The following is a 17803-nucleotide window of genomic DNA, read 5'->3' as shown; positions in this document are numbered from 1 at the left end:
AGACCCATAGAAACCTGGACCATCATTTGACATATTTAATAATAGCCTAATTGAAAAACGTAAATTGGATAAATAAATAACTTGTAGAAACTGAGGACGCACGTTGCGTTTTTGTCTGTGGACAAAATACGCCATTAATAACTTGTGCGTCTGTACGAAACTAGAGGCTTTTGTTTTGATAAGTTTTATACGGAAGTAGGCTATTGATCCAGCAGTAGGATATTTTGCTGCCATTGATGTGGGCCAAACGAATGCGACCAAAAATATATTGTTTGTTTGTAAGAAATCTATCATTAGACAAAAATGACACACGTGGGATTTCAAACGCAAATAGCTGGTATAATAGAGGACCTTGCCAATGCCGCTGTTGCAGAAATTTGTAAAGTTGTGGAGAATGGCTACGCTGTTTTACAAATAGAAATATCTCAAAGCCGCAAACAAAACGACGCTTTAAAAAGAAAGATACAGTTGCTAGAGGCTGACAGGGATTTTGCGTCGAAATACAACCGGGATAGACTCCCATCAGTTAATCAAACTTGTAAGATTCATGTTAAAAAGTCACCGAAAAAGAGAACCAGAACAGGGGGTAAGTTTCAGGCTTGATACTCGCAGAGTTTCACTCTTTTGATGAGGCATGGTATATGTTATATCATCTCATGTCATGTCTTGTCAAGGGAACTTTGCAAGTTCTTCAAAATATCTGAAATGTCTTGGTGGTTTTCCTTTCTGATCCTAGATTATATTGAACTGATGCTGCTATATGGAAAGACCAGAGTGACATGAAGATGTGAAAGAATCAGGCTGTAAAATTGAATGTGAAAATATGAAGAAGAATTAATAAAATAATAAATGAATAAGTAAAAACAAAATGAGAAAATATGAAGGAAGATTGCCTTTCAATACAGCATTCTTTTTTCAATTACTTTGCTAAGCGGGCTGTACAGGTTTTGCTTTTCCTGTATTAGTCAGCAATTCATTTGCTTTTGCTCTATTGCCATTGCTATTTCATTTCTGCCATTGCTATTCCATGAAGTGAAATGTTGTCAGTTGACATGGCTTTTGGCTCGCCCAAATCAATTCCTGCCCTTCAATTCACAGATTTGTACACATTCTCACAGATGCAATTTACATCACATCACTTCAATCAATCTCCAGTCAATCATCATCTCAACTGCCCACTACTATTACATGATGTTTTGCCAGGTATCTGTTGCACAGTGTAGGATAGAGGCAGTGATTAGTAGGCTAGAAGACAGCCTTCTTATGCGAGCCATTTTTTAGACCAAAATATTTCTTTGTTTCTCACTAGACAATCCTGACAATGAAGCAGCCGAAGTTCATCAAATGGATGGAACGCTTGGATTCAACAGTGAAGATGGCAGAAAAATAAATGTATGGATGTGGAAAAAGCAATGAAATCTATATGTATTCAGTTGAGGAAATCAATTGCCATGTTTTTTGCTGAACTAGTGTATTATCTGGTTTATAAAAAAAAGAGCTGTTCCGAATTAAGGAGACCTCATTAGTTAAGAAATACAGGTCATTTCTACTGTTAAAATGTATGCATTATGTAAGGTTTAATGGACGACACGCCATGCGGTTATACAAAGTTAATGCACGTTCTAGATGGTGATACGGCCCGAAGCGGAGGGACGTTCCATCTAGAAAAGTGCTGTTGAAGATGAAGATGAATGCATTGATGTATTGGTCTTTTAACCAAAAATATGTATAGCATGTGTCTAGTAGAAAATAGTTTGGCTAATGTGATTATGATTCTCATGTGATTTGTGTCAGCCTGGTTGCACAGTGGGGGTTATTCCTGAAGTCATAACAATCAAAGAAGAACAAATGGTGGACACAGGAGACTGTATACATGTGGATGACCTGGAAGGTAAGCAAATGCAGGCGAATGCATTTCACAGAGAACTTTTTTTTCCATAATCTCAAAATGATTCTGATCTCCTCGCTATGCTACAGTGCAACAACACGGAAACAAGTCATCAGTGGATGCTCAGCACAGAACAATAGACACGATGCCGGAAATGTTGGACTGCAGAAACATAGAGGTTTGGCAGGTTCTCTTATTATACAGTTACATTGTTTTTGTGAATTCCTGTGGTCAAATAGGTTTACACACACACACACACACACTCACAATTATTAATCTGTTACATATTGTATTGTGTTATACTCTAAAGACATGCTTGAAAGTAAGATAAAGGGTGATGTTGAACTGACAGAAGATTTTGTGTGTCTGTCCATTGTAATCTTTGTTGCCTGTCATGTGTTGCAGTGTGCTGCCGTTGACACAGGTGAACGTATCAAGGATGAGAACCTTGATGCTTATATGAAAGATGATGAGCCCCATATATTTGAAGGTATGGGAACAAATAGAAATTACATTTTTATTGTTTGACCCCATACGGTCATATGTTTTTGATATGTTTGATGTCTCCATGTTTTTGAAATCATGACAATCATGACAACAATGTTGTTCCCTCAACAAACCAGAATCAGGAATGCAAGAAGACAAAAGGGACACTCTCTCAGAAACACACGAAGGATTATCAACATCGTATAGAGGCAGCAATGACACCATCAGCCAACATTCTTTGTTAAACCCTGGCCATGACACAGACTCCTTCAGCGATTTCCATCCTGTCAACTCTCCATGCCATGAAGGAAATAGCTCCAACTGTTCCTACACCACAGCAACAGACCTACACCAAGAGAAAATGTATCATGTTGACAGTTTCAGGCACAGAAGCGAATTGTCCAGAGACCCTGGAATTGTAGCCCTGGAACCAACCATGGTTGGTGAAATGCCTTCACTGAGTTCTGTTTCCACCACTCTAGAGTACACAGGCATTCAGCACAGACCGCATAAGCAGTGGTTTGTGGGTAAGAAGGGGGGCAAGGCCTGCCCGAGTGGCAGCAGTCTAATCGAGCACCAGCGAGTGCATTCGGGAGATCGCCGCTTTGTTTGCCCTCTTTGTGGCAAAAGCTTCACGCAGGCATCCAGTCTCAAAAAGCACCAGAGCATTCACACAGGGGAGAAGCGCTTCCGGTGTTCACACTGCGGGAAGCACTTCTCGGACCCCAGCAACCTCCGCAAACATGTCAGCATTCATACTGGAGAAAGACCCTTCCGATGTGGTCAGTGCGGAAAAACATTTAACCAGTCGTCCAACCTTAAAACACACATGAAGATTCACACAGGTGAAAAGCCCTTCAGTTGTGAGGGCTGTGGCCAGGTGTTTGCCTATAAGATAAGTTTAGTGAATCACCAGCTTAAGAGCTGCCTTGGTGAGCAGAATTTGATGGGACAATTGCACATGGCTCCCATGGAGAAAAGACTGGATTCTAGTATTTAATTTCCTTCAAAAGGCCATGGGTCAATTTGTAATATGCAAATATGTTTGTGAAAAGATATTTGTACTTGGGTAGATGATTGACACACAGGTAATTTGGTTCATCTGCAATGTTGTGGTCAATGGCCTGTATCTGAAGTTCATTAACAGTGATTCTTTACATCTACTCCAGCCTCTATTGTTGATAGAAGTTATTTAATGTTCTCATGTCATGTCATGTCTAAAATGTCACACTTGGTTATATTATGTACCGTCATGCAGTACATTTAGCATTTTACCTCACCTGAACATGAACACTCATTTTAAACCACCATGACATTTGGATGAATATTCAAAATGCTGAATCTTTTTCCTGTATGTGACCACAATATACCCCAGCAAAATAATGTTATGATGAAGTTAAGGTTAGTTGGAATTTACATCAAGTAATCCCCTTCACTGTACTGTCAACACACACATTTGACTATTTATCAAACATTAATAAAGTGCCTGCAGTGCTACACCTCACCTTGCGTGGTGTAATATACGTAAAACAGGTTGTGTAGATTTAAGGTGTCTGGGATCCCTTATTAATGTCATCACATTTCTACCCCCACAGAAAGAGGGGAAAACAGCTATGTAATACTGTTCCACATTATTGTATTGTAAAAGAAAACATATAAATTAACATTCCACCCCATGGGCCCTAATTTGAGTGATGGATAAAGTGAAAAGTCTTATAACAGCTAATTTACTTGGCAATATCAACCAAAACCTACACCATGGTTAAGACTTTTACTGTATATATACCACTATCCAACTCTGTCTCATCCACTGCGGTCCAGAGTGTCTGCTGTGCTGGCCGTCCATTAATGCTAAAACAGTCAAGACTGTTTTCTTCAGTGATCCGTCATTGGTGGAATGAGTTAACAAAAGCACCTTGTGCTGTTTTTAGGACTTTCAAGGCAATTGGTTTGAAAATAGAACTACTCTGCTAACTCCCACAGAACAAATATCAAAACATACATTTTCTACCATTGCTTACACGTATTTCCAAAGCTCTCTCTCTCTCTTTTTTTTAATAACCTACACAAAACTAATGTTCATACAGAATGCAAAATGCAAAAATCTCGGCATTCAAAATAATATGGCAATACATTTTGAACATCCATAGTAGATTATAGAACACTTTTGCATCCACCAGGGGTCAGTGAATAGTCATTTTATGTTATTTTCATTAAATACAAATGTCATTATTTAATTGAATGCATATTTAATTTGACTATGACAAGTCCAAAGAAAATAAAGTATTTGGTCAATGAACATTTTGGGTGTAGAAAAGAGAATCTGATTGTGTAGTTGATTCAAGTGAGAAGGTCACATCTCAAGAGAGGATGCGTTGGCAAGCCCTGATACGGTCTCTTCTGGCTTGGTTGGACCCTCAGAGGCAGTGAGCTCAGCAGTGGCCTTTTCAAGCTGAATCTCATGAGAGGATGTTGCACAGCCTGGAAGAATATGGCAAAGACATTTCAGAATAGTTTCAATGACTGAATGTTCAATGTTTGTATCTGATTTTGTTGTTGTTTTCATTACCTGGCACATTGTTGCTTTCTTCAGTTGAGTTGACATAGTCACAATGTGCAACTTTAGCACCTCTCATTAATTTCTGAAAAAATTAGAAAGAGATGAATTATTTCAAATTCAAACACTGATGATGAGATATTTAATGTGCATACTCACAGATCAGTCACTAATCTATGAGATAAGCATGGTTAAACTCAATATTAACATGTGTTAGCATGAACTGAACTCCACCTTGAAGGACATCTTGAACTTAGGGATCCTGAAGAAACAGCACCCCACGGTCGCCTCCTCGAGTGGCACCTCCAGTGGACCAGCAGACACAGGAGACTCTCTCAACTCAGACAAGGATTCATTTGCCTGAACTCTAGACGAACCTGTGACAAACAAAATGTAGTTTATATACAGTATCCTATCTATTCAAACTGTAAGTTACAGCAGGGAGATCAGGTTTAAATACCAACAAGAACTTACTTGTCTTGTCAACAACAGAATCCTTGCATTCACTGAGTTCTCCTCTCCTTGATTTCTGAAGAACATCATAAAAACTAAAAGTTATACCCTACAACTAGGTATTGTAATGTATGCTTTACAGTGCAGTACAACACCTCATGACCTACATGAACGAAAGCATGCACTCTACAGTACCTTCCAGTTGAATGTTGGCATCTTCAGCCGAAAGGGAAACATGTTGTTCCTTGTCTTTTCCTCTCTTTTTTTCTGAGGTCCAATTGAAGTTTGACTTGGACGTAGACATGCAGATGCTGGTGTGCTCGGGTGGCTACATGTCTTTACAATTGCTTTTGTCAATTTTTCTACCAGTGAAGACGTTAAAGTTGGATTTTGTGACTTCAGGGCAGAACAGAGCATGTTTTCAGACCCAAAGTCCTGAGTGAGCTCCTGGTAAACAACTCTGAAAATTTGATGAATATTCACTTCCTGAGGATGATGTCCATAACTTTTGATGCCAAAAGTTATATTCAGCTCATTCAGAATGTCCCCAATCAAGTCATTGGACAAATCCAGAACGTCGTCTGAAAGTGTGTTCTGATCAATATTCTGGTGAAAACTATTAATCTTCTTCAGAAGTTGGATGACCAGCATAGACACCAAGGAGGCATAGTTATTACTATTGGACTCTAACAGACTTAAGTGAGACAAAGATGTACCTCTTTCACCACATTCATCAAAAATTTGTGGGAGCACATTGTCTGAGCTACTGGTTAAGGATGGCATTTTGGTGTCCTGTGCCTGTTTGTCTGACAGTTTCTGATCATCCTTGACCAATTCCTTGATGTCATCAGTACTGTTACGTGAAGAAGCTACGTTATCCTGTGATTGTGTGGAAAGTGTCTCCATGACTACTTGGGTCATCACTTGCGTGAATACATCCACTGTGCTCCCAAACTCCTCAGACGTTGATGAAGAGATTGAGGGGAATAAAGATGACAGAACAAGTCGCTTCACAGCCTCCTCTACATAACCATAAATGAAACCTGATAGAATTTCATTCTTTCCTACGGCTATGGGTCGCAACTTGTTCAGGACGGAGTCTGAGAGACTCTTCCCCACTGGCACAGATATAGTCTGGACACCATGATAACTTTTAAGGAGCTTCTGCACTTCACCTGCAATATTATGAGAATACTCCAACATTTTGGTGTCTGAGATTAATTCTTCCAGTCTTCTAGTGATATGAACACATTTGCCCAATTCGAAGATGGTGTCTACCACACGAGTGATGGTCTCATGTGAACATTTACTAGACAATGATGAGTCCTTCATTCCAATATTGGAACACACGAGAACAGGGGAAATCCCTTTGATAGGTACCTCAGGGGAAACAGGAGTGTCGCAGAGTCTGTTTTGTTCATTTACTTCTGAGTCAGCAGAAGAGGGTGACGGCAGTCGATGGCTTTGTGGCCTATCCATGCCTATTTTGATGTCAATCATTTGCACTTCATTCAACATGGCACCAAGGATCTTATGAATCAGAGCTGCCTGCTCTACATTTTCCACACTCTTGAAATCTCGAAGGTCACTCTGCATGGAGATAATCACGTCGCAAATGACATTTCTGGCATATGCCATTGTTGTTTCCTCTTTTCTGTCAGAGTAGGCAGATTTAAAAAACAAGCTTCCCACAACATTCTTAATGGCACTGAACATCCTTTGAGATGTTGCGCAGATCTTTTTGACAGAAACGGCTCCTATGCCTCGTGCTGTCTCCACAAGATCCTTCATCCCCTCAGTAACGTATTCGACAACATCAAATGCTGCCACGTGATAATCTTGACTGGAGACAGTCTCGTTCATCATAGATTCAATGATTTCACCCACTAGATCATCTGCAAAAGACATTGACAGAGGTTCAATAAAAGCTTGAAACTGGTTTGCCTGACTTTCCACTTTGGCATTTGGCTCATCATCATCCTCTTCTTCATCATCATCGTGATCTTCAACAGACATGCCAGCTGGTAATTCAGGGCAGGAATCGTTCTCAAGATTTCTGAGCAAAATCTCACTGACTCGATTTGTTGCCCTTTTTTGAAATTCGGTATCAGTCAGCTGGTTGAGCAGCGGGATAGAGAGGCTTGAGGCTTCAGACTTGGGTTCCTTCACTAATGCAGGCACAGCTGATGGCAAACCACTGACTATCCTGACAGGCTCCTGCAAAATCCCATCTACTTCCATCTTGGCAGCTGCCAAGGGCCTTTCATAGGTAATCCTCTGAGGTCCTTCTCCCAAGCATGACTCTTTAGCATTCTTGGCCTCTGAAGTGCCAAACCTGTTACGAGACATAATGACCACGTGTAGATACCAGACTAACAATTTACAGTCGGCAAAGCTAATCAGCCAAAATCAGTGAGGGAAAATAATGAATGCCCTATAACGATGCTACTTAAAGGAACACTTCACCGTTTTTTCATATTAAACTACGTTATTCCCTTAACTAAGACGAGTTGATGCATACCTCTCACGTTTCAATGCGTGCACTTACTGGCTCTGGCGCGCGGCACAACTTTGATAGCACTTAGCTAGCCCAATGCATTCATTAGGATACAAACAGAGATGAAGTTAGAAGCGACCAAACACCTCCATGTTTTCCCTATTAAAATACAGTTACACAAGTAGTCACAAGACCAAGTACGGTGAGACAAAATAAAACGTGGTGCATTTCTAAGCAGGTAAGAGGGATAACTATATTGTGTGGCGCAGTAATATCCTCACTCTTGCGCTTTCAGTTTGACTTTGGAATGAGGATATTACTGCGCAGAGTCTAAGTGCTCCCAATGTTATTCCGCCACACAATATAGTTATCCCTTTTCCCTGCTTAGAAATGCACCACGTTTTATTTTGTCTCACCATACTTGGTCGTGTGACTACTCGTGTAACTGTATTTTAATAGGGAAAACATGGAGGTGTTTGGTCACTTCTAACTTCATAGTGCTAAGTGCTATCAAAGTTGCGCCTCGCGCCAGAGCCAGTAAGTACACACATTGAAACATGAGAGGTATGTATCAACTCGTCTTAATTAAGCGAATAACATAGTTAAATATGACAAAACAGTGAAGTGTTCCTTTAAGCTCAATATGCGGTCAAAAAGCGCTACTTCAGGGTTGGGAAGTTACAATAAAATGCACAATTAGTCACTAATCAAAACCTTGGTGAGTACAAAATAATTACATCCAAATAGGTTATTTTCCAACAACAACACCTACAGCCAATGTGCATAATATAACATTAATTAATATTGTTGCAGAAAAAGGTGTTACCCTGACCTGTCCGTTTCATATAGAATGACATGTGCGGCAGGAACAGCCAGAACTTCACTGAGGGCTGGGATTAGGTAATAACGAGCCGTCCGGACCACTTTCACTACTATGCCGGCACAAAGCTGGTAAACTTCTTCCCTGGTCCTCTGTAAATAAAATCAGATGATAAGTTTTTTCATCAGATAAGAATATTAAAACAAAGAATATTATAGAATTTTTATTCTCTACACTTTATGATTGATGAGTAATAGTCTTTATGAATGCTATTATGAGGATGAAATTGAGCTCACAGGCACACATAGAGCCTCACGGACGATTCTCCAATGCCTGAAAAAGGGAAAAGACATTTAGAACATCAGGTTAGCAAACACCATTATCTTATTATTGTTAAAAATGCACTGTATTGCTATTCCTAGGCTTCTTCTCCTTCTATCTATTAACATCCAATAAAGTACCTGTATATCAAGGTCCATTAAACTGTCAATCAGCATACATTAGTGTTGCCAGTTTGGGTTTAGTGATCCCCCCCCAACCCGCCCCCTTCAGCAAAAAAAACGCCCCAACAAGGATTTTGTCATAGAGAACCATTTCACAAAAATGTTACTTGCCTGCCCAAGGCTTATTCCCCCCCACCCAACGAAGTCAAAAGAAGCCCAATTGGACGGGCACCCGCCCTTCTGGCAACACTGTAAACTATCTGTCCATTAACATACATTGAACTATCTGTCTATTCATATTAAAATATCTGTCTATCGATATTGCTTAAACTGTCTATCACTATATTATGTCAATTTCAATTACTGCCATAGCAACCCTACTACCATATTAACTTACATTATATAGCATAGCAACCAACTCAATTATCCTGGCAACAATCTAGCTAGGAACTACAACCATAATGTCACCCTAGCAACCACTATAGCAACCATCATTATTACCCAAGCTACCAGCATAGCAATAACCATATCTACCCTATCAACACAATCAACAGACTAATTTATCCTCGCAACAATCTAGCAACCACCACAATAATGTGAATCTAGCAACCACCATAGCACCCAACCATATCTACTCTAGCAAAACCCTACCATAAAGCAACAACCACTACCATAAACTCACCCTAGCAACTGCTATAGCAACCAACATGATTACCCTAGCAACCAGCATAGCAACCATTTTGTTTAGCACAGCCATCACCATATACCCTAGCAGCAAACTCAATTGTCCTATCTAAAACCTAGTAACCATCAACATTATATCACACTAGCAACTGTTATAGCAACAATCATTATTACCCTATCAACCAACATAACAACCGCTGTATTTAGCATAGTAACTACCATATATACCCTAGCAATTTAATCAACACACTCATTTATCCTAGCAACAACCCAGCAACCACTATCATAATGTCAATCTAGCAACCATCATAGCGCCCGACATGATTACCCTAGCAACCAGGATAGCAAATGCTTTATTTAGCACAGCAAACAAAACATCTACTGTACTCTAGCAAAACCCTAGCAACACTACCATAATGTCACCGTAGTAACAGCTATAGCAACCAACCAGAACTCAATTATCCTATCAACAACCTAGTAACCACCACCATAATGTCACCCTAACAACCACTATAGCAACCATCATTATTAGCATAGCAACTGATGTATTTAGTATAGCAACCACCATATCTACCCTTGCAACACAATCAATAGACTCATTTATCCTAGCAGCAACTTAGCAAACACCACCATAATGTCAACCTAGCAACTACCATAGCATCCAACATGATTACCCTAGCAACCAGCATATAGCAAATGCTTTATTTAGCATACCAGCCTAAATACAGCATCTACTCTAGCAACTCTAGCAACCACTACCATAATGTCACTGTAGCAACTGCTATAGCAACCAACATGATTGTCATGGCAACCAGCAATCACTTTATTTAGCAACCACCATATCTTCCCTAACAACAAACTCTTATCCTATCAACAACCTAGTAGCCTAAGCACCACCATAATGTAACCTGGCAACGACCATAGCAACCACCATGTCTACCCTAGAAACATCATAGTATCTTAGCACTTTTTGTTTTAACTGTCACATTTGTTGCATTTTCATGCACTGGTAATTACTTGGAATTCCATTTCTATTCATTATTATCTTTGTTGCTGTTGATGATCTTTTATTAGTAGTAGGAGTAGTAGTGTTAGAGTCTCTTACTCTTCCGTCATGTTTTCCACAAGGTGGCGTATCATGGGCGAAAGATTCATATGATCCCATCCTGAAAATGGGAAGAGGCACTTGTGCTAATTGTATAATAACCACATTCAACCACATTGACCATTAATAACCACAATAACCACATTTTTCTGACCATTAAGCATTATTTTTTACTATTATATTGACATTATTTAGCATGTCTGAATTTAATTTAGACTAACCTGCATCAATCATTGAGGTCCTCATAGTGGAGCTACATTCAGCCCTTGATTCCTCAGATTTCTTCTTTGGCTACAACATACAATCATCAATTTATTCACAATAGCCTAGAATGCAGTATGAATCCAGTTTAGTTAATGTCAAAAGTTTTGCCAGTTGTTCTATGCCAGGATATTAAATATAGGCTATGCCTTTCCGGCATTTGATGAGCTATTCGTTGCGATGAGCATAGGCTAACGTCAAAGATTTAATTAATTCTAGGCCTACAATATTTATAATAGCCTACCTCACCTCTAACAGATAATTACCTCGTTTCCTTCCGACATTGCGAAGTCGGGAAGACAGAAGCCTGCAAATATAATATCAGTCTTTCAAAATAAGTCAGCATATAAAACCTATCAAAGTCGCCGTGCTCAATCAAGTTTTGATTCAGTTTTATTTTATTTTAGAGAGAACTTGAAAGATCATCACACTGATATTATGACGCGGTAGCCTATCCTGTGCGTCACAATGGCCTGGCCTGACCTGCCCTGCCCATAGGCCCTGCCCCGTGCTTGCTTTACATTTCCAATCGTTCTTAATCACACTAGATTAGGTTAAAAAAAAAAAAGAATAAAACAAAATAAAACATGGTAGCCTGCTCGAGGCAGCATGCTATGACACGGTACAAGTTTGAGCGCAATGTTGCTAGATTTTCAGTCATTTGATTACACGCAAAAGTAGCCTTTTCGTCAAGTAGGCTAGGCTAGGTGCAATTTATTTCATGCGTTTTCAGCTGTATTTTTTACCAGATTACAGAGGATCTCACTGGTCTTCTTCTATCAACCTAACCAAAGGCCACCAGGTGTCTGAGATCACATAGGCCTATAGCCTATCTCAGATCAGGGACAGTATAAACTTTGAGTATGAATTGATTTGGAAAACAATTAGGCTAATTTTGTTTTAAGCCTTGGAAAATACTCACCTGGTCCCTAACCCTATGAGCCATATATTGCCCATTACCTTTATAGAAATAACATGGGGACTCAAGAGAAGCTACTGAATTGCACAAACCGGTCGCATGGTTGGTCCATGAACCATTTATCTACCGCTCTGGGTTGGGCTACCTTGTGCTTTTATTTTGATATTTGGCAGTAGTCACCCGGAAGTGTTTCAGTGGTTCCTTAAAATGTGTGTTTACATTCTACAGCCGCTGACATCGGTGTACAGTCTCTGTTGATAACTAATGTCCTCTCCAATGTCTAACTTAGTAGACGTCCACGGTCAGATAGCCTCTATAATGGAGGTCTTGGCCAACGCAGCAGTGTCAGAAATCTGTAAAGTAGTGGATGATGGCTACGCAGTGTTGCGCCTTGAAATTTCGAAGAGTCAAAACGAGATCGACTCCCTGAAGAAAAAACTGCACATGACGAGACTTCGTTGTCGGCGCGTATGCTCGGAAAGGCACGGGACACAGGGATATGGTTTAGGAAGGTTGTCTTCACCTGCTGGTATCCACATGCGGGCCAAAACATTCCACTCCATTCAAAGATTCCGTGAGTCGCCCATATTTTGTGTTGAAGTATGGCTATGAGATTTGATCGGCCCGACCCCCATAGTAGCCTATATGATCATATGGACAGATTTCAGATATTACAGTAGAGGTCTGTGTCTGCATGAGTAGCCTACAGTAGCCTATCCCAACTACTAGTTTGGAGGGTACCTGCTATGAAGCAAGGTTACTGGTTTATTCAGGTAGCTTCAGGAGTCACTGACACAATTCCCAAGCCAATAACCTAACCCTCAATTCATTGTAGACCTGCACCCTTTATGGGAGATAATTTAAATCACTCCCTCCCTGGACACAGTTAGTTTGTTTCATGCACCTTAAAAGGCTATAGGCTATGCTTTCTTTAATAGGGCAGGGTAAACATAATTCTAAATGTAATGTTGACATTAAAACTTCATGGGAGTGGTGTTTTTTCCCTGTTTACAGAGAATAACAATTCAACACCAGGAGTGGAACATGGTTCTGTCTCACAAAATCAGGATACCAGTCAGAAGAGGCCCTTGCACAGAAATCTAAATACTCATGGCCAGCAGCAGGTGAGCTATATACAGATAACCTTTTAAAAGTGTCAAAAAATAAAAGTATGTCTCATGACCACCTCCAATGTTTAGCCAACAGGTGCAAACAAAGAACAGGCAACAGTCAAGACTGAAGATAACACTGCCGATTATACCACATCTTGTCTATCAAGAGGTAGGCAATGCCAAGTTGGGAAATTACATCTTGCTCAATAATCATTACACATATCCACATAACATTGGGTTGTGTTCATGCCTCTCATGCTTAATTTTGAAGAACAGAAATTATAAAACACAGGAAAGGTGAACTATATGGGAAACATCTCAAATGAAATTACACATTTCCATCACATAAACAAAGAATTTGCTTGGAAATGTAATTGGCTAAGTTATACATTTTCTAGGAGGTCTATTTTTAAAACATGTTTGGGGGTTTAGATTTAAAACTAAGGATAAGGAGAGGGTCTATGGTCACAGAGCTACACCTGTACCCAAAACACAGTGGTTTCCTCCTTCATGTGCAAATCTCAGACTTTGAAATGGCCAATAAAAACAGGGCAATTTGAAAGAGGACAGAGAGTGACGCAAACAGTCCCTCTGATCACCGACCCCTTCCACACATTATATTACCTCTTTGAGTCAGAGATTCAGGTAGAAGCAAAAAAAAACATCTCTTCTGGTAGAAGTTTCTAGAGCCTGTAATGAGCGGTCATTGGCTACCAGCCAATCAATGTAAGGATCATTTGAGCCGGGCCAGATAATATTAAGGGGTGCTAGATATCTGTTGAAATTGATCATTTTATTCCTCAACCTTGTTATAGCGTTGTAAATAGTCTTGTGAAATAGCATTTGAGCATGTTTTTTGACAGACCAAAGTTGCTTATCTTCAATGTTAACATCAGATAATAAGATAAAGTACTCTGTTCCTACTATTCTGTCATCTTTAGTATCGTACATTGTGTAGTTATTATTAAACACTCAATAGTAATCAAATAATCAAACACGACATCAAATCAAATCAAATAACGACATTGCATATGCATCATTCCTGTTCCTCCATACTTGAATAGGCTACAGCACAAGTGGCAGATGTAAGATGAACTAGAACCCATTGGTGACAGATGGCAGCAGCTTCTCATAATCAATTCATTACTGCATTTCTCTATCCTCGTAAAGCTTAAAGGGCCGTTCACACCAGGAATAATAACCATAACAATAACCATAACAATAAAAGCATCCACACTGACCAACGATAAATAACGACTCTCCTTGTGTTAATGAATGTGATGGCTAAAATGTGATTGGTGCTGATTGGCTGTTAGCTTTTTATCGCTCTGAAAATGGTCCCAAACAATATTGTTCTTCATGTGGTTATCGTTATATTTTATGTGTGAATGTCACATTCATATTAAGGAGAACAATATTTTTATCGTTCTTGGTGTGAACGGCCCTTGACATCTTGTTCTGTGTAATTTCTTGCTGATGTATTTGTTTTAGAAAATGTTATGACCGATGACTACAATGAGGGCTGTGACAATTCCTCCGAAGAAGTCAGGACGGCAGAGACAAGGCCCCTTCTGAAATCAGACTCCGACAAGACCAGTCACCCTCAACCTCAGGCCCACACGTTAAAGCACAACAGAGAGGCAGAGAAACAAACAGAAGATGATCCCCAGTTCAGGACTTGGCAGGAAGCTGGTCAGTTATTAGACGATCCTTTAGCGTGGGCCCAGGAACAGAGAAAGTCAGGCGCTAACACTAACACATCTAATGCAGATGTGGATCATGGGACTTTCTCCAGAAATAAGGGCACTTCTGAGAGTGCCACAAACTGTCTGCTCTCGGCTGGTTCCATTGACTGGGAGCCAGATCTGGTGCTGGTTGATTCAGTGCCCATTAAAGTAGAGACAGACATGACCTCAGACTGGAACATAACTGAACATGGGAATATAATCAGTAACAGCACAAGTGCCTCCAATGTAACATGTCCTCCCTTGAATCACAGAGGTGAAATGCCCACCACATCACCTTGTCACCTGACTCAAGCTCAACCGGCACACCAGGCTGAGAGGTCCCAGCAGCTTGGCCGGGCTTCATTAGGCAACACAGGCAACCCACCTTTTCGTTGCATGTCGTGTGGGAAAGTCTTTCTCCAGATGGCGCACCTCAAGCGACACGAGCGTGTGCACACGGGCGAAAAGCCGTTTGGCTGCGTCCGCTGTGGAAAACGCTTCTCGCACCGCCACCAGCTCACAAACCATGTGCGTGTGCACACAGGAGAGAAGCCCTTCCGCTGCATCCACTGCGGCCGCCACTTCACACAGTCCAGCCACATGAAGAGGCATCTAAGCACCCACACGGGCCAGACGCGGTCCCACAGCTGCGCCGGCTGTGGCAGATGGTACACTACACAGGGCAGCCTCATCAGGCACCAGAGGTCCGGCTGCAGTTTCGGGAGCTAGCAGTGTTCCACCACCAGTTTGTTAATTTCCGCTGCAACTCTAGCTCAGCTCTATTCTCTAGCCGTAGGCTTGCGTTCAAGAGACAGTCCATGATTCTGGAGAAGGATTGTTGATATTTGAGTCCAGCTGTCCAAAAAATGTTTAGAGCTGTGTATGAATACCAGAGGCTTTTTAAATGCACACACAGTGCCATCAGCCATCACCAAGCTTTTTGCTGGCTCGAATTTTACAATATGCTTAATTTTACAATATGTTTATCCAGTTGGGCTTGTGGACTTAACCCCCCTTCCAAAAAAGTTGTGATGCTGTGTAAAATGTAAGTAATATTAGAATGCTATAATTTTCAAAATGTGTAGCCTAAATCATATGTTTAATTGAAAATAGTGCAAAGACAACATCAATTCTATTGATTTTTTGGAACATTTATGGCCATTCTCAAATTGATGCCAATTTTTTTTTTTTTTTTTTAATTAAGTTGGGACAGGGGCATATTTACCATGTGTTGCATCACTGCCTCTTTTAGCATCATTTTCTGAACGTGGGGAACCGAGGAGACTAGTTATTTCAGTTTTGAGTGAGATGTCATTCCAGTCTTTCACAATATTTCAGAAGCTCAACAGTCTGAGGTCTTCTTATTAGTGCTTTCCATTCCAATATACACCAAGAGTGAAGGGACCGGACTGCAAACTATGGAGCGATAACTGTTGAAATGTGTGCAAAATGCAGTTTGGCATGAAATATTCTTACCACAGGACCGTGTTCTATATTGGCTCAATTGATCTTCATGGGTCTCGGCTCCAAAAAAAAGATGGTGGAACTTCTGGATCCTCTTTACATACAGAGTTTTCATCAGCATGTGTTGATAGAGCGTCAAACTGTGTTTGTAGACAATGATTACCAGAAGTCTTCCTGAGCCAATGCAGTGATTTGAATTGCAGTTTTTGTTAATACAGTGCCATCTATTCATCAGTGATGAATACATCCACATCTTTACTTCTGAGAGACTCTACCACTCTGATATGCTTTTTTTTATAACCAATGATGGTGCTAGTTAACCTAGCTGTGAAATGTTCTTCCTTGTTTTTTCTAGCCTTACGCAACTTTTCCAGCCTTTTGTTCTATTTTTTTATATATATATATTATGTGTTGCTGACATCAAATTCAAAATGAGCGTATATATTTTTCAGACTTGTGAAATTGGTCTATAGGGCTCGGGAACAAGCCTTGCATTCTAGGAATAGCCGCCATATTGGTAGCGCACCGAGCGTAATATCCATTCATTCAGATGCAGAAGACAAGAAGCAGAAATGTAGTATTAGCAATTCTTTTCCTCTTGCGATCATGGGTGGTGCTGTTACACCCCACTACACAGCAACATACGACCAAGAAGGCAAAAACTAAGTAACAGGAACACACTAATATAGGCGGGAGTAAATCCATAGTAATCCATAGTAAACTTAGGAGTGAAGCTGCCAATATGGCTGCGCCCGCGAAGTTTTCACGTCATGATCCCGAGCCCTATTGCAACATGCAACATAGTCTAAACATGGATGCAAATGATTTGCAAGTTGACATATGCTGTTTTTATTTACATTTTACACAGCGTGCCAGCGTTTTTGGAAATGGGGTTTCAAATGTATGAGGTTACGAAGTTGGAGAGTTTTTCTATAAAGTGGCTGCAACAATATAGAACTTGTGTAGAGATGTACTTGAAGTGTTTTTGCTGATGAGATTTTTGAAATGTGGAGACCTTTTTTGAGATCTATGAGAGACCTTTTCCCTCATGATAGTAAGCCTTTTTTCAGTGTACATTTTTTTAAAGGAGTGGGTGTTGCTTAGTTAAGCAAGACATTTGTGTAAATAGAAGTAGTGTTCTCTCTATCCTTTTCTCCATAGATGTCACAAGTTGATAAAGATCATTAAAATGTTGCTATCGTTGAATTGAGTTTATGTTTTGGGTATGGTCTGTGGAACTCTAGACTCTTGCTGATGAGTATCTAAAATGTGCACATGTGTAATTTGCTGAGGAAAGATTAAAGGGGGAAAAAAGCTTTAAACTAAAATGTTTGTGGCTAAACTTCCAAGGCTGACTGATATCTTGACTTCCAGAGTCATGTAATGA

General features: G+C 40.2%; 2 protein-coding genes and 2 long non-coding RNA genes across 5 annotated transcripts; 2 read left to right on the top strand and 2 right to left on the bottom strand.

Moving 5' to 3' along the window:
* Positions 1 to 222: 222 nt before the first annotated feature.
* si:dkey-56e3.3 (zinc finger protein 1) lies at positions 223 to 4436 on the top strand. 2 transcript variants are annotated; one of them, XM_062521810.1, is made up of 7 exons: positions 223 to 586; positions 1099 to 1203; positions 1310 to 1392; positions 1795 to 1891; positions 1978 to 2066; positions 2294 to 2378; positions 2512 to 4434. In XM_062521810.1, the coding sequence occupies exons 1-7, from the start codon at positions 304 to 306 to the stop codon at positions 3372 to 3374; spliced, it is 1605 nt and encodes a 534-aa protein (XP_062377794.1). In that variant the 5' UTR covers positions 223 to 303; the 3' UTR covers positions 3375 to 4434. The 2 variants fall into 2 exon arrangements, with proteins under 2 accessions (XP_062377794.1, XP_062377801.1); XM_062521817.1 differs by lacking the exon at positions 1099 to 1203 and having other exon boundaries at positions 1978 to 2075; positions 2512 to 4436.
* Positions 4437 to 5171: 735 nt separating this feature from the next.
* On the bottom strand, positions 5172 to 6097 carry LOC134066699 (uncharacterized). The gene is made up of 3 exons (XR_009936468.1): positions 5580 to 6097; positions 5406 to 5460; positions 5172 to 5308 (listed from the first exon to the last, which is right to left on the bottom strand). It is a non-coding gene; the product is annotated as an uncharacterized LOC134066699 (long non-coding RNA).
* A 2721-nt stretch (positions 6098 to 8818) lies between these two features.
* LOC134066677 (uncharacterized) lies at positions 8819 to 11226 on the bottom strand. Its single transcript, XR_009936466.1, has 4 exons — positions 11155 to 11226; positions 10934 to 10994; positions 8998 to 9034; positions 8819 to 8853 (listed from the first exon to the last, which is right to left on the bottom strand). It is a non-coding gene; the product is annotated as an uncharacterized LOC134066677 (long non-coding RNA).
* A 1140-nt stretch (positions 11227 to 12366) lies between these two features.
* On the top strand, positions 12367 to 17626 carry LOC134066529 (zinc finger protein with KRAB and SCAN domains 8-like). The gene is made up of 4 exons (XM_062521892.1): positions 12367 to 12687; positions 13128 to 13237; positions 13313 to 13394; positions 14717 to 17626. The coding sequence occupies exons 1-4, from the start codon at positions 12378 to 12380 to the stop codon at positions 15679 to 15681; spliced, it is 1467 nt and encodes a 488-aa protein (XP_062377876.1). The 5' UTR covers positions 12367 to 12377; the 3' UTR covers positions 15682 to 17626.
* The last annotated feature ends 177 nt before the right edge of the window (positions 17627 to 17803 follow it).

Source organism: Sardina pilchardus, chromosome 2 (assembly GCF_963854185.1).
Source record: "Sardina pilchardus chromosome 2, fSarPil1.1, whole genome shotgun sequence".
Taxonomy (NCBI): domain Eukaryota; kingdom Metazoa; phylum Chordata; class Actinopteri; order Clupeiformes; family Clupeidae; genus Sardina; species Sardina pilchardus.
The sequence above is the reverse complement of the archived record's forward strand: the minus strand, read 5'-3'. Positions and strand labels throughout refer to the sequence as shown.